This window comes from Mytilus californianus, unplaced genomic scaffold, assembly GCF_021869535.1.
Source record: "Mytilus californianus isolate M0D057914Y unplaced genomic scaffold, xbMytCali1.0.p SCAF_8, whole genome shotgun sequence".
In the NCBI taxonomy this organism is placed as follows: Eukaryota; Metazoa; Mollusca; class Bivalvia; order Mytilida; family Mytilidae; genus Mytilus; species Mytilus californianus.
The window spans coordinates 13,903,605-13,919,964 of record NW_026262734.1 but is presented as its reverse complement, the minus strand read 5'-3'; the positions used below and the strand labels follow the sequence as shown (position 1 = coordinate 13,919,964).

General features: G+C 32.7%; 1 protein-coding gene across 3 annotated transcripts in view; it reads right to left on the bottom strand.

Moving 5' to 3' along the window:
• Positions 1-3,883: 3,883 nt before the first annotated feature.
• LOC127711219 (cyclic nucleotide-gated channel rod photoreceptor subunit alpha-like) overlaps positions 3,884-16,360 on the bottom strand; it is a 41,752-nt gene continuing 29,275 nt past the window's right edge. For 2 of the 3 annotated variants that reach the window (XM_052217187.1, XM_052217188.1), the window contains exons 7-13: positions 15,639-15,793; positions 15,176-15,262; positions 11,657-11,753; positions 9,544-10,103; positions 8,453-8,585; positions 6,037-6,141; positions 3,884-4,294 (exon numbers count right to left, since the gene is read on the bottom strand). In XM_052217187.1, the coding sequence (XP_052073147.1) occupies positions 4,235-4,294; positions 6,037-6,141; positions 8,453-8,585; positions 9,544-10,103; positions 11,657-11,753; positions 15,176-15,262; positions 15,639-15,793 (1,197 nt within the window). In that variant the 3' untranslated portion in view covers positions 3,884-4,234. Of the gene's footprint in view, positions 4,295-6,036; positions 6,142-8,452; positions 8,586-9,543; positions 10,104-10,355; positions 10,469-11,656; positions 11,754-15,175; positions 15,263-15,638; positions 15,794-16,360 lie in introns of all 3 variants that reach the window. The other variant, XM_052217190.1, reaches the window with a different exon arrangement.

Below are 16,360 nucleotides of genomic sequence, written 5' to 3'. Positions count from 1 at the left end.
TCCCCCATTTTTATATCTGCAATAATTTTAAACTTCCTGTGTTTAAACCTTGTTTTTTTACCTTCTTGGGAAGGGACTTCATTTTCCTACATTTTCCCTATGTATATTCCTCCGATTGATATACGAGGTTTAAGATAGGGTAACAGACTACAGTTATAACCATGTAGACAGAAGAGTACGCAGTTTAGAAATTTTTAAAAACATTAATGTTAAAAAAAAAAAAAAAAAAAACTTTTGAAATTGTTCTTTTCTGTTTCAAATTTCGTTGTGTTTAAATTCCAAAATTTTAACTCCATAAAATTATTTAGTCTATAAAATATTAAGTGTCTCCTGAAATGTTATTTACAATATACTTTGCTTATTTGGTTTTTCTATTATCCATTGTTTTATAACATTGCTTTTTTTGTATTTTGAACAAAACTAAATGTTGTTAAACACAATAGTTTTTTATAAGTAGGTTAACACAACCATTATATAAATTTCGTAATGGTAAGACTCAAGTCTGTTTTGTAATGTTTGTACGCTATCGTTATTTGTGTACGAGGAACATAGATATGTTCCAACTGTCGTAGTCAAAATTGTGTCCTCATGTCGTCGTTTTCGATTGATATTTGCCCTAAGTAACACGATGGTTACCACTTGGAACAGGAACTCATCTTCCCGTAATACATGAAATCATCATCTATCTACACCAAACACGCTTTAACTGGGGTTCATGTTCATAATATCTTTACTTTTCATTGTAATTTTCTGCGTTATGTTGTTTGTTAGTTTCTCTTCTTTCTTTTTTATAAATTTGGATAACTTTGGTTGCACCCAAAATGCATAAGTATCAGTCAGTTTTATTTTCTAGTGTCCATCTGTTTATGTTGTTTCGACTTTTAGCATCCATTAAGACTTTTGTTTTATGTTATGTTTTGCGACTCTTCGGTACTTATTTTATCATACTTTCTTTCGATTAGAGTTTAGCCAGTCTCTCGTTACTTTTGTTTATTTGTTACCCTTTTGTTACGTTAGAGCAAACCAGTCTTTCGGTACTTTTTTATTCATAATCCTTTCTTTTCGTTTGAGTTTAGTCAGTCTCTTGTTACTTTTGTCTTAAATGTTATCCTTTCCTTGCATTAAAGTCTATCCAGTCTTTCGATAGTTTTTTATATATATTATCCTTTCTTTCCGTTTGAGTTTATTCAGTATCTCGTTACTTTTGCTTATTTATTAACCTTTTGCATTGTTTGAATTTAACCAGTCTCTCGATATTCAAATATTATCTTTTCTTTTAGTTAATTGTGTTACAAAACAGTCAGTGTATTGTTAATGTTAATGTCTTTTACGAGTCCTGTTTTAACTTTATACTGTTTGTCTTTGAAGTACAGTCTTGTTTTGGTGTACTGGTGCTCTAGAATTTATTTACAAGTTTAAATTTGTTAAAAAATTCAGGTCAAATCTATAAGTTAAATCATCATAGGCTTAACATTTTGTATTGCAAACGCGCGTTTCGTCTACAAAAGACTGGTCAGTGGCAATCGAATCAAAAGGTTAAAAAGGCCAAATAAAGTACGAAATTGAAGAGCACTGAGGACTCAACATTCCGAAAAAATTTGCCAAATACAGCAAACATAATCTATACCTCAGGGAAAAAATCCGTATTCTTTAAATTCAAAGTTTTGTAAACAGTTATTTTATGATTATGGTCATATCAATGATTATTGAGATCAACACAAAAGAGCTGACTACTGGGCTGATGATACGTTCGGGAAGGGAAACTCTAACAGCAGTGGCATTGACCCAGTGGTTGTAAATAAACCAATCGTAGATATCAGGCTTAAAATTTTGTACGCCAGACGCGTGTTTCGTCTACAAATGACACATCAGTGACTCGAACAAAAAGGGTCAAAAACGCTAAATAAAGTACTAAGTTGAAGAACATTGAGGAGACACAATTCCGAAAGGTTTTGCCAAATACAGCTAAGGTAATATATTCATGGTATAGAAAAGCTTAAGTATTTGTATAATTATGACCATATCAATGATAATTCAGGCCAAGACAGAAGTGCTGACTACTGGGCAATGTGATTTAGATATATCAGTTTTACACGGGAAACTCTACACTACAATTTACGACAAAGGGACGATTTTTCGTTCCCTATTGTTAATTTTCCTTTTTTGGACGGTGATGTTCCTTTGGCACCATCTTTCGGTCTTTATATATCACAACTCGTACGCTATGCCCATGTCTGTTGTGACGGTTTGGATTTCAAAGAACGTAATCTATGTATTACTGGAAACCACAAATTATTTAATACCTTTACTTAATTCTTCCATAGATATAAAGATTTGGTTTTGAAGTTTGGTTGTACATGTAGAAAACGTATTTCGAACGGGATAGCATATCCTAATTTTTACGAAGATGTTGTTTACCGAGCCCGGAAATTTATATACGATCCGGGAAAACTTATCGAACCTTTAAATAAACTTATTTTAAAGGTTACCAATTTAACACTGTAATTAGATCTTTGAATGTTTTTATTGGTATTAATATTGAATTTGCTATCAGTTAATTAAAATCAAACTAAATATTATTTTTATATACATATGCATTTTCATGGCTCTACAATCCGTCGATAGCTGTATCTTGGCATTGCACAAGGTCATGTTTTTTCTCTGACTGTTAATGACGTTTTTACACTATATCCATTGGATGTTGGATGTGTGCTGATTGATATTTTAATCTTAGATGTATCCATGTTTGTGTTTTTGTTAGATGTATCTCTATTTGTATCCATCTGATGAGTTAAGCCTTTTTCAACTGATTTTTATAGTGTGTTCTTATGTTGTACTGTTACACAACTGTCCCAGGTAAGGAGAGGGTTGGCGCTTTCAAACTAGTTTAACCCCGCCACATTATGTATGTGCCTGTCCCAAGTCAGAAGCCTATAATTCAACGGTTGTCGTTTGTTGCTAGTATCATATTTGTTTTTCGTTCATTATTTTGTACATAAACTAGGCCGTTAATATAAATAAGAAGATGTGGTATGAGTGCTAATGAGACAACTCTCCATCCAAGTCACAATGTGTAAAAAGTAAACAATTATGGTCAAAGTATGGCCTTCTACACGGAGCCTTGGCTCCCACCGAACAGCAAGCTATGAAGGGCCCCAAAATGACTAGTGTTAAACAATTCAAACAGGAAAACCAACGGTCTAATCTATATAAAAAAAAGAAAAAAAAAGTTTTCTCATTTGAATTGTTTTACATTTGTCATTTCGGGGTCTTTTATAGCTGACTATGCGGTATGGATTTTTCTCATTGTTGAAGGCCGTACGGTGACCTATAGTTGTTAATTTCGGTGTCATCTGGTCTCTTGTTGATAGTTGTCTCATTGGCAATCAAACCACATCTTCTTATTTTTATATTGTAAGACTCCAGGATAGGAAATATGCATCAGAAGTGGCATCAACCGAGTGGTTGTAATTAAACTCATCATAAATACCAGGCTCAAAATATTGTATTTCATACGCGTGTTTCGTCTACAAAAAACTCATCACTGTCAGAGTAAGACTTCTGCACTGAAATTATTCTTTCGTATATGATCATTTTCAAAACTACCTTTAACAGTTTTGAAAAAAAAAGCAAATAGCGTAAGACAATCAATATAAAAGAAATTACCTTTTTAAACAAGGAATTGGGATATTGATTCAAACTCATGACAGATGCGAGGATTACGCGCGGTTCGTATACAAAAGACTCATCAGTGACGCTCGAATCAAAAGTTTCAACAAAGGTCAAATAAAGTACGAAGTTGAGGAGCATTGGGGACCAAAACATTCCGAAATATTTTAAACAAAACCAGGACATGTATTACATATCATAACGGAGAAAACGATAAGTTTATCAAACATGTATATTTCGGTAATATCAACAAAATCAAAAATGCTTGATACGTGTACGTATCCATATGTGCATACCAGTTAATTTAACATTATATTACATTAACAAAACTTGTATATCGGCGGGTCAACATTTTGATTTTGATGTCACCAATGTGCACCTTATATTCTTAATTAAGCAGCATCATAGATTCTCATTTTCAAAAATGTTAAATCGCATTAGAACCAAGTATTTGCGTTAACTTGTGTTTACAAGTATTTTTTGGACGTTATTGATCAGCTTTCACAGGCAATGTTTTAGCTGCATTTGATACTTATAAACCATTTAATGGCTTGAATGCAGCAGTTCATAATTTTGTAGATTCCATTATTTTTTCATTGTCATCGGAAGAATCCATGGGTTGATCCTGAAAGTAACAATTCAAGTTTTAGTTTTGCTGATTTTCTCTTTCGTAAAAAAAATTATAATATGCAAATATTTCGGTTTTAAAATTCATTGTAAAAAGTTTCAAAGAAATTGTAATTCCATAAAAGTTCAGATCACAAACATATAATATCATTATTCAATAATAATGCAGTTTTTTATTATAGGTTAAGACAATGGATATGCGTTGAATGATAATAGATTTGATGCAGTTAGATCTAACATTGGTGTATGGAATCAGAAAAATCAATTCCAACACTAAATACGATACTTTCACAAAATAGCTACTTTCCCATTTGATAAGGGACTTGAATTTTCATTGGAGTTTGGTATTTTTGTTATTTTACTCTTTCCTATTAATTTTTGATATAACAATAAAAAGATATGGTACGATTGCCAATGAGACAACTATCCACTAAAGTTCAAATGAAGAGGATGTAAGCAATTATAGGCAACCGTTCGGCCTTCAACAATGAGAAAACCCCATACCGTATAGTCGGCTATAAAAGGAACCGCCATGAAAAATATGAAACAATTCAATTGAGAAATTAAACAGCCTAATTTATAACAATACAATTTACGAAAAACAAATATGACAGACATGAACCAACGACAACCACTAGTACTGAACTGCGGGCTCCTGATTTGGGACAAGCACATAAAGAACGTCACAGGGAGCGCTCAACCATCTCCTAACCTGGGACACAGTTGTTACATCACAACATAAGAAAAAAAATAAGTTCAACTATAAGAGGGTGAATTACCTCCTTCTGGAAACCATCCTGTTGTAGCCATTTTATCAATCCAATTGGACCAAAATTCTTAGACTTTCAAGCCCTCATTTTTGTTTCATTTTCATTTCAAAATGGTTCTATTTGCACTCATAATGTGCGTTTATTATACATATTTTTGGTTTATAAGTATTATTGATTGGTCTCATGACTCGCGCCGGACAGTTTGATACACTGAAATATGTACGCTGTCTCCGAAACGTGCTCACAAATCTAAATGAAGAGTAACATTTGTATTGGTTTTATTTTAAAATTGTGATGTAGATTGCTGTTTATTGACGTAGCTCATACATTTCATATATACACTAGGAAACATAGACAAAGATTTGTCCACTTTCATATTTATTTGAGAAAACCCTAAAAAGGTGAATAAACTAATCTCGTTATACATAAAAAAAAAAACAACAATTAGGCAGATTTCTAGGCGTTTCGTAGAGTTGCTAGTTTAAAACTGTGCGTTCACAAGTTATCGCATTTAAGTGATTGTTTTGAAGATGTCATATAAAGGTAAAATACAAATGTATCCTTCATTTTGTTTGCTTTTTGTCGGGGAACATTTGATGATCTTATTGCATACTATATGTCAGCTAAAACTTATCTTTAAACTTTCCATGAATGATGGAAATAAGGAGCCTGTTGTTCAGTAGTTGTCGATTGTCAGTGTGGTTCATAAGTGTTTCTCGTTTCTCTTTTTTTATATAGATAAGGCCGTTGATTTTCTTGTTTGAATTGTTTTACACTAGTCATTTATAGCTTGCTGTTCGATGTGAGCCAAGGCTCCGTGTTGAAGACCTATAATCGTTTACTTTTACAAATTGTGAATTGGATGGAGAGTTGTCTCATTGGCACTCATATCACATCTTCTTATTTATAATAACTTCTTTTTTAAAAAGAAAGGTGAAGATATAAAAGCAGTCTCCAACTGCATACTTACATTATAATCTGGAATGTTATTTAACATCTGAACATATTTCTCATTAATTTCGTTAAATGTCTCTAGTTGTTTTATACCCACTGCATATAACTTTTCTACGGAAATCTGCAAAAGGAAACATGTACAACCAAAGTTAGTGCATCAACCATAAATCAAGGTTTAATTACAAAATGGTGAACGGAAATCCAATAGAGAATGAGATCAGTTGTGTCTATAGTTCATTGGATACACTTTTTAAAGGAGTATTAACTACGATATAGACAAAAAGTTAAAATATAATTGTGCATTAAGAGACGATTTTAATTTTGAAATTATCAATTTCCCCTACCTTAGTAGCAATATACTAACTTCACCTGCATATGGGATATACATTTCCCAACTCATTCGGTATTCAAGAGCTTGCAGCTGCTATTCAGACTTTGTATTAAAACGTCACCAGTGTCTGAGCAGAAAGTTGATGAACCAAGCTATGTCAAAGAGCGTCTCGTCCTTTTTTTAAAAAAAGTTCATCGGAAGATACCAAGACCTTGTTGTATTCATGTCTTTCTTTTTTGCTACTGTGCTTTGTCTTTATACCTTTTTGTTTGTCTTTGTTGGCATATTTGCTTGTTTTGTAGTGATTTATTTGACGTGGCTCGGTACTTGTACATCCTATCATTGTGTTGTTGTGCTATGGTAAAATTTAGTATTCTTGTCTTTCGTTTTTGCTAATGTGCTTTGTCTATATGCCTTTTTGTTTGTCTTTGTTGACATATTTGCTTGTTTTTGTAGTCATTAAGATTATAACACAATGTTGACTGCTGTACCCCTATTTTTGACATTTTTACATATTATGTCTGTTTGTTTTGTTCACACATCGTTGTCATACAAGTGAGAAGTTTAGCTAGCTATAAAACCAGGTTTAATCCACCATTTTCTACATAAGAAAATGCCTGTACCAAGTCAGGAATATGACAGTTGTTATCCATTCGTTTGATGTGTTTGAACTTTTGATTTTACCATTTGCTAAGGGACTTTCCGTTTAGATTTTTCTCGGAGTTAGGTATTTTTGTTATTTTACTTTTTTTTGACAATACTGAAAACCGAAAATTAGTAAAAAAAATCGCTGTTTGTTTTGATTTGGTCAATACAAGCTAAAGACTCCAATGATTTATTATTGGCAGTTAATAATTCAATCTTAATTGAAATCATAAACATGCTACCTTTAATTTTACACTAAGCTGGAAATAACTTACGCAACGCATGTGCTAAGCATGTGAAAAAATGTCAACATTGAAAAGTGAAACAAGAGGGCCAATAGGAAGACTCATGTCTTTGACTGATTCAGCACACACAAATACCTTCTTATACAAGTAAAACAATGATTATTTTTTTCTTAATCTATGACATGAAATCAAACAGACCTAAACAAATCGTTATTATACGATTGCACGTTCTTGTACGGTGTCTATTTATATTTACTATATTCTTCTCGATTAACCTCTTTATATATAGAGAGGTGATTAGTATAGATGATGTTTTGTTATCTGATTAAAATTAAAAAATAAGATATGCGTGTAGCATAAAACAAACACAAATGCTGATTTGGACGAATTCAGGTATTTATTTACGGCTACCGTGTAAACTTATTTTTGAAAATAAATCCGTTATCAGTAACTAACAAAACACGTTTGACCGGTTAGGAAAAGAAACTGAGACTGGCGTTTTACAAATATAAGCCTGGTGGCTTTGATTAATCTTTATACCCATTGGGTCGATGCCACTGGTGGTAGAAGTTTCGTCTAAGTTTCGTCTGCGTTGGTATCACCACCCTGATATTTTTTGCTCCTCGGCTGACATCAAATATCGTTGATTTTTTTTATGAATTTAATGTTTATAAAACGTTAAAATCATTGAAATCACTGAGGCCTTTTTACTTCTAGGCATTTTTGGCCTCAACCAAATTTGGCAGCCATTTTAGAAGTCTGGTTTTCAATGCTCTTCAACTTGGTCGTTGGTAAGGCCTTCAAATTGTTTTTATTCGAATGCCACTAATTAGCCTAATGGAGATGAAAAGCGCATCTTGCGTATTACATTATTAACCTTGTATAATTGATGAATTTGTCATTTTTCATTGCTCAAAAACGTCAGATTACAGATTCCGATAATTTGAAGAAAATAAATAGGTACGTTAGAACGTATTGTATAGTTTTGTTAATGATACAGTTTCGTTCGCTTGTTTAGTGCGAACATTAGATAAACATTAGGCGTTTCGGCATGAAGCCAAAAATATACAAAATATACAATTATAGTAAACGATCTTACTCATAAGATAAATTACTTGAAATAAACATATTTATAGTTCAAATTAGAATTTACATGATTTTCTACACCAACATCAAAGCATTGACGCATATTCCTAAATTTGAAAACATACCAATTGTTTTTGAATAAGAAATAACTTTTCTTCTAGATGGCCACATCGGCAACATGTTTGATCGGATTGCTGGTCCTCCGGGTCAGTGTTTGTATGAGACCTTTCAATTGTTCTTTCCGTTTGATTTGATTCCCTGGAAAAATATTGATAATCAAATATTATTGTACTGATAGATGATACTTGGCGTTATTTACTTCCGATATGATTGACCTCCATTTAATAAATATTGATTTAAGAAAAATGACTGACAACAAAGTAATAATAATCTCATAATTCAAAGTAAAGACAAATATGAACTTAACAGGACCTGTGTCTTAATGCCTTAACTGATACATAATCATCTTCTTCTATTTATAGACCCCAGCAATGCAAATTTCAAATCAATCAAAGGAAAAACAGTAGACTACCGATATTCAAATCTCCAAAATTACTTAGGACGATACAAGGTAATAAACAAACTCTATGGGAATCGCATCCTGCTATGCATGCATAATTACCAATGACATGCAACTCCAAAGTAAGTTAAAATGTCATAATCGGACTGGTATCTAAATATCTAAGACCGCAGAAACATGTTGCTTCCGAGTCTACATACAGACACGTTGTTTCGGTCAACCAATTCATGATACGAACCGTAAAACTTATGTAGTGTCGATTTCAGTCGTTTTTCCTCATAAATCTGTTGGAGCAGGTGTTGTGTATGTAGCACACTCATAATGATGTTAATGAAGTACGTATATTGTAAACATGCACGATTGTAACGTATTCATTGAGATATGTAAACGCCACATGATGAATCAGACAAAAAAGCAGTCTCTAGAAATATGTTGAAAGGTGTGATAATCTCAAACATTTGTTTTCTTCTGTGTAGTGTTTGTGAAATTGTTTGTCTTCGCGACGTCGTTTATTTATTTGGCCATGGATTTTTTTCTTCGAATAATTTTTTTATTGCCCTGTTGATTACTTCTTCCTTTTTTTATATAAGATTATAAAAAAAATACCTATATAGTCTAACATTTTCCGTGATACTGGAAATAGAACATTTGATGATAACTTCTTCAAGATATTCTCAATAAGTAACTTATACTTACCGAACATTTTTTTCAATGGTTAATACGTGAAGTTCACTATCTGGAGTGTCATTATTTGATTGAGTATCACAGAGGCATTCAGCAGTGTTAGTTATAGCTTCATTTACTTTGTTTTGGACACTAGTTAGTAAAGGGATAGCTTTCAAACAACTACTAACTAAAGAATCGTCAGAGCTAGTATCTCTACTTTGTTCTATCACAGCGCATGCTTGATAATCGTTTTCAGATGCATGTACACCCGTAACGTCACTAATGGATATTGAATCTCCATTTACGTCATGAACACGTATTACCGGTTGGCATGACGATCCAACCCGATATTTTGATTTCTTTGCTTTAGTTCGCTTAAATAATTTATCTAAATTTCTACTCGATGAGTTTCTACGTTTTGAAATGGTTCCAGTACTTTTTCTCCTTAATGATGAAAATAATGACGTACGAGGATATACCAACAATTGGTTAAGTGTCGTTTCACTACCACTTGACTTCATTTGCTGTAATTTTTCACGATCTTGAAGAACCTGTTTTAACCTTTGCTCTGCATATTTACGTATTATATCCTGTAAAGTTTTTAAAAACAAACATTGTGTCAACTGTATTTGATTTTGAAAACGCCATATATGATACATGTTGTTAACATTTCAGATAATACAAATAAGAAGCGTTGAAATAAAACTATTAATCTCTCATATGAGTTTGTGTACCATTAAAGCAACACTACAAACTATTGTTAGCCAAGCTTAGCTGGCATTGCAGATATGTTAGGACAATCAAGCAATTTCCTACTGAACCGTTCAAACATTTGTATATACCTAAATTGGAGACTTGTACATTTATCAATACAGTTGTTATTGACATATTCAATAGAGTTCCGGATGATTGCTAGTTCAGCTAGCCTCTTCTTTCCAAACTCCACAAGAATGTGCTAATAAAACAATCGTTGTTTTACTGTTTTATCTAACAAATTGTGTAACACATCTTGGAATTAAGGATAAGATATTAAAAACATAACATAAAGGATATACTGACAGCTGATTAATTGTCAACAAAAGATTATTTTTCTAGCACGTCTGACAAAATTCGATGTGCAATGTACATTGACATATTATATCCCACAACATTTTGACATCTATAAACACAAGATTAATGTGTACACAAATTGTAATTTATTATCATGGTGTTTCAAATATTAAACATGTTATGAAAGATGACTTTGGTAAGCAGTAACATTGTATTGGGAGTACCAATTACAAACATTGCAAAGACCCGCGCCATCGGTACAGCAAATACTCTCCCTCTTTTTTAGCACTAGAGTTTATTCACAGTTTCATTGGACCTCTTGATGCTGAAATATTCCTTTTGTGCAATAATTTGCGAACTCCGTCCTGTGTTAGCCCTTGTGTTGTCTAGCCTTATCCGACACATACATTGATACCTTTTACGGACGACATCATGACTTGTTTGGTAGTGTATGGATGTGTCCCACTTATTTACATGATCCCGTTTTCCTTTTCTCGTTTGTGATATTACAGAACGCGACTTGATATCGGAAAAAAGACTTGAAATAATCAACACGATGGGTGCCACTAGTTGCGCACAAAATGGTCACCCTTTAAGATCATGAGTATTCACGTATGTTTTATGTTTGATTTGGACTGTTTAATATTTATATTTTTGTGTAGTGGTTAAGGCTGTCCTTTGCCTGTTCGCTATGATAGTAGGTGTGTCATTGTGTTATCCTTTTTGTGAGTCCGTCTGGTAACATGTTTAGAGTTTGATTCAATGCAGTTTACCATGAATTTGTTGTTATAACAACACAGAACATAGTAAACATGTTTATTTTGATATGATAGTGTGAGATGGACTCATATGCTTGTATAAAATTCACCATGTAGTTATTTGTCTTGTCCGATTATGATTTTAAATTGCTCCATTTGTATCTTCTTTCCATTTTCTCTCAATTCATTTCAGCCAGCAGCTACGCAATCATTTTGTCTACCCCTTCACGTCTCAATTATTCAAAGCATCAAGTCCATTAATATTGAGGAATTAAAAGTGAGTAAGCTATGTTTCTATGAACTTTATATTTTTCATTGCAATACAAAATGTATACCTTGGCATCCGGGTGATCTTTCAAAGCTTCTAGTACGTCCTCGCGTGATAGCACAAATAGCTCCGCATATCCAACTGACTTTACATCAGCTGTTCTCCTATTAAAGACAATAGCTAATATGAGAACTTCTACATGATCATCGACTTTGTTTTTCATACACGACAATCCCCCAATAGATAGGATGTTACATATACCAACTGACAAATAAATAAACAAATATGAATAAATCTACCTATTACCATCATCACTATATTCAAGGTATGCCAGAGATGTTAGACAAAAAATCAATTTTATACTGAACCATTTAACCATTTGTATATCCCTAAAATGGAGACTTGTAAATTTATTATATTTGTAATTTTAAAGTTGTTGACATTTTCCTAGGGTTCCGGACGATTGCTAGTGTTTCTGCTAGTCCCATTTGAGCAACATGGCGGGTGTTACTAGGAGACAGTTAACTGCATCCGAAACACCTGAGTTCATCCTGGTTTTGTTGGGTTTGTGTTTCTCAATCTTAAGTTATCTGTTTAGCGTTTTGAAAACTCTTGTTTGGTCTTCTCGTAATTTTTCTTCTGAACCATGATATTCTCTATTTCTTCGAACTGTGGTTTTTGAGCAGCATTTGGTATCTTCTCTATCATTTTCGAATATGTATGGTAGGGATGGAAATGTAATACTTTTACAGGATATTTAAGGAGAGCAATGACCCCTTTTAATTAAATTTATGGCACTAAAAGGGTTTTGTCTTGGCCATTCGAAATACATGAACTGTGCAGGGATGAGACTTGAACAGTTTGTTTACATATGTATCTAATAATGTACGACAAAGAGGCCGGAAATGAGTTAGGGAAACGTTTTTGTAATTTTCATTGAGAGCTTTTGATAATACGCCCACATACTAATCATTAAAAATCAATTGTCAATTAAAAAAACCAGGGCTAAGTTGTATGACAAGAAGAACTGTATTGGATGAACATGCCGAAATACTGCTAAACAATTTTTTCTTTTTTCGTTGAAGGGTATACATAACTATATATTTCAAAGATGACCAAATTCACATCAGTTTAAAATTGAATACCACAGTAATTTCGAAAAAAATCAACTTTATTCAAACTTCAATATAAAGAGACACAATGTCAGATTTATCATATACTATATTTCAAAAAGATAACAAAAGTAAAAAACAAAAAAGCGCCGATAAAAAAACCAGAAAAGCGACCTATCTTTCCCATGGATAATTATTATTTTAAAGACAAACTATTGGTATGCATTAAGTGTAATGAATTATAGCACTTTAACTCTGTTGTAAATAACCTTTATGTTGATAAAACCAATGACACAGAGATTACTTACACAAATAAATAACTGCCACATATTTCAACAGGATGTTAAACAATAACTGTATTTATATCAAATAATAAAAGCTAAATCAATTCTAGGAAATCTAATATAAAAGAATTATTGTTCAACAACTCAGACTAAAATCACATTATTTAAGACATTTACTTTATATATATATATTTCATATCCTCTTCCGGGGTTTATTATTCGACTTAACAGTGAAAATAACTTAAGAAACCGATTACTCAAAGAAATATATTTACATCGTTTGAGGAGATATATACAACAAGATAATAATGCGATATGATAACTACCATGTATATTCATCAATGAAGTCAACGATGAATAATCATATATGACAACCGGTCACGATGTGACCAAAATTACTGACGAAAACCCATCCACTGCATAAGGTTCGAGTAATCAGATTAATCCAAATTTTCAGTGTACATGCGAATGGTTTTATTTATTCATTAGTTTAAATGAAACAGAAATTATCCGAAGGTCAAATTAAGGCGAGCGTAGTTTACCGATGTTCAAATCTCGTCAATCGATTAAAAACAGACAAATCAAGGTAATAAACAAAAACTGAGGGAATCGTCGCATGAACTCCAAAAGGAGAGAGATCTGGTGCGCCGAGAGGGTAAGCGTCTCTTGCTATACATGCATCACCCGCATTGCGAATTAACACTTAGTAAGCATGTCAAAATCAGGAAAAGGACTTACTCGGTATTATTACAGATCAGACAAAATAAGAAGATGTGGTATGAATGCCAGTGAGACAACTCGCTACAAGAGACCAAATGACAGAGAAGTTAACAACTATAGGTTACCATACGGCTTTCAACAATGAGCAAAACATATACAACAGAGTCAGCTATAAAAGGCCCCGTAATAACAAATGTAAAACAATGCAAACGAGAAAAACAACGGCCTGATTTATGTACAAATAAGATATACAGCAACTAACGATAACCAATAAATTATGGGCTCCTGACTTATGTACAAATATGATATACAGCAACAAACGATAACCAATAAATTACGAGCTCCTGACTTACGACAGGCACATACAGAATTTGACGGGGTGAAACTAGTTTGTGGTGCTAAATCTTCCCCTAACCTGGGACAGTGGTGTAACAGTACAACATAAGAAAAAACTATAAAAATCAGTTGAAAAAGGATTAACTCATCAGATCGACACAAAGCGGAAAGACATTTAACAAATACACAGATCGGACGTGGCAGGGTATTTATACATCCCCACAACAAACAAGACACTTAGAACAAATCTGAGAGTACTCACAGTTACTGACAGCTAGTTTAAAGACAATAACAACTAGAAAAAAGCATGCATCTAAGACTTAAATATCAATCAGTTAACATTCAGCATCCAGTGGATTTAGTTGATATACGTCATTAACAATCAGAGAAAAACATGACCTTGTTCAATGCCAAGATACAGGTATCGACAGATTTAAGAGCAACTAATGTGCTTATGTATATAACAATAATATTAAGTATGATTTTAATTTAATGATCACAAAATCAATATTTGTACAAATAAAACAATATTCATAAGATCTAATTACAGTGTTGAATTGGTAACCTTTTAGAGTAAGTTAATTTAAAGGATTGATAAGTTTACCCGGATCGTATTTACATTTCCGACTTTCCTAGTATCTAAAGATTTTAAACCGCGAACAAATTTCGCTAGTGAGTTGAGACACCGACACATCGTATCGGTCAACAAGATCTTGATGAGGAACGCAAATCTTTTGTAGTGTCGATTTCAGTCGTTCTTCCTCATAACTCTGTTGAAGCAGTTTTTGTGTAAGGAGAACACACCCGTTAAAGAAGTCCGTATAGTGTGAACATACACGAACGTAATGTATTAACAGAGATATGTGCAATAACTGTACTGCAAAGTCATAGCTCAGACAAGGAGAGGTGTACTTGAAGAATTGTATCATTGATCAATCTCCATTTCGGCCAACCTTCGACAGTACAGAGGAGTAAAAACAAAACCCTCCAAAGAACTAAAAGCATTTACTGAAAATGTCATACTTTCATATATGTTTTTATGTTAACTGATTGAATTGGTATTGGATTACAATATTCATCGTTTATGGTCTAATAGTAAAGCTAAAATTCGAATTTTCTTATTCTATATTTTACCTGTTAATACCTCCATCTAGGTTTAATATTCCTATTTCACCAAAGAAATTTCCGGTACTCATTTGTGTCAATACATTTCCACTTTCACTATAAACAAAGAAATTATACATCATTGATTTTATTCTTGCTAATAAAAATTAGTAAAATATTTCTCAGTAAATCGTTATTTAATGACTCAAATTTATATGTTTCTTTTTCAAATAGACAATTTTGATTATATGAAATGACTTTATTTGAATAAAAGTCAAACGATGTTTACGCGCAATCTAGAAGTGTTTTTAGACAACTGTTTCGGTATTCACATGAGAATTAATATCCATTTAAGAGTGCAGTTCTGACGTACTTGCTAGAATTTGATTCTACATAGGCAAGCATAAATTATTTCCAAAAACAAATCAACCGAAGAAACGATTCGAAATAAGTGTTTAGATGTGCAATATTTCGATTAATTATTCTATTTTACCTGATGATTTCAACAACCCCGTCTGCAATAATAAACATTTCCCTTGCAACTTCACCTCTCCTACAAATCAGATCACCAGGGGTAAATATGTAAGCTTTCATTTTCAGGACAAGGTCATGAAGAAACTCTGGCTGGCACTCATTGAATATTGTTACCTATAAAATGATATATAATCGTAAAAAAATAGTACGTGGTATATGAAGATAAATTTCAATATCTCTGTCTTTCGGAATTCATCACAGCTGACAAAATGGTATCTACACATTCATTTATATGTATCTTAAAGGGAAACTCCATGATTAGCATATATATAGCAGTGCAGTGGCATTGGAAGGACACAACTAAAAAAATTTGCATACAATTTTTGTACATCACTGGAAATGTAGTCCCTATTTTATACACAAGATATAGATATAAGAAGATGTGGTATGAGTGCCAATGAGACAACTCTCCATCCAAGTCAAAATCTATAAAAATGAAACCATTATAGGTCAAAGTACGGTCTTCAAAACGTAGCCTTGGCTAACAAGAACACACTTAGGTAAAAGGAGGATGTGAACCTTTAACTCTTTAAAACAGAGAAACTGTATCATAAAAATAAATATATTATCGTGGGGCCGTTTAACAAAATGCAATAAGTGACATCATCTTAGGACATTTCTAGCCAAACAAAATCTGAAAATTGAATTCAAACTTAAGGAATTTATTGCGATTGCATAGTT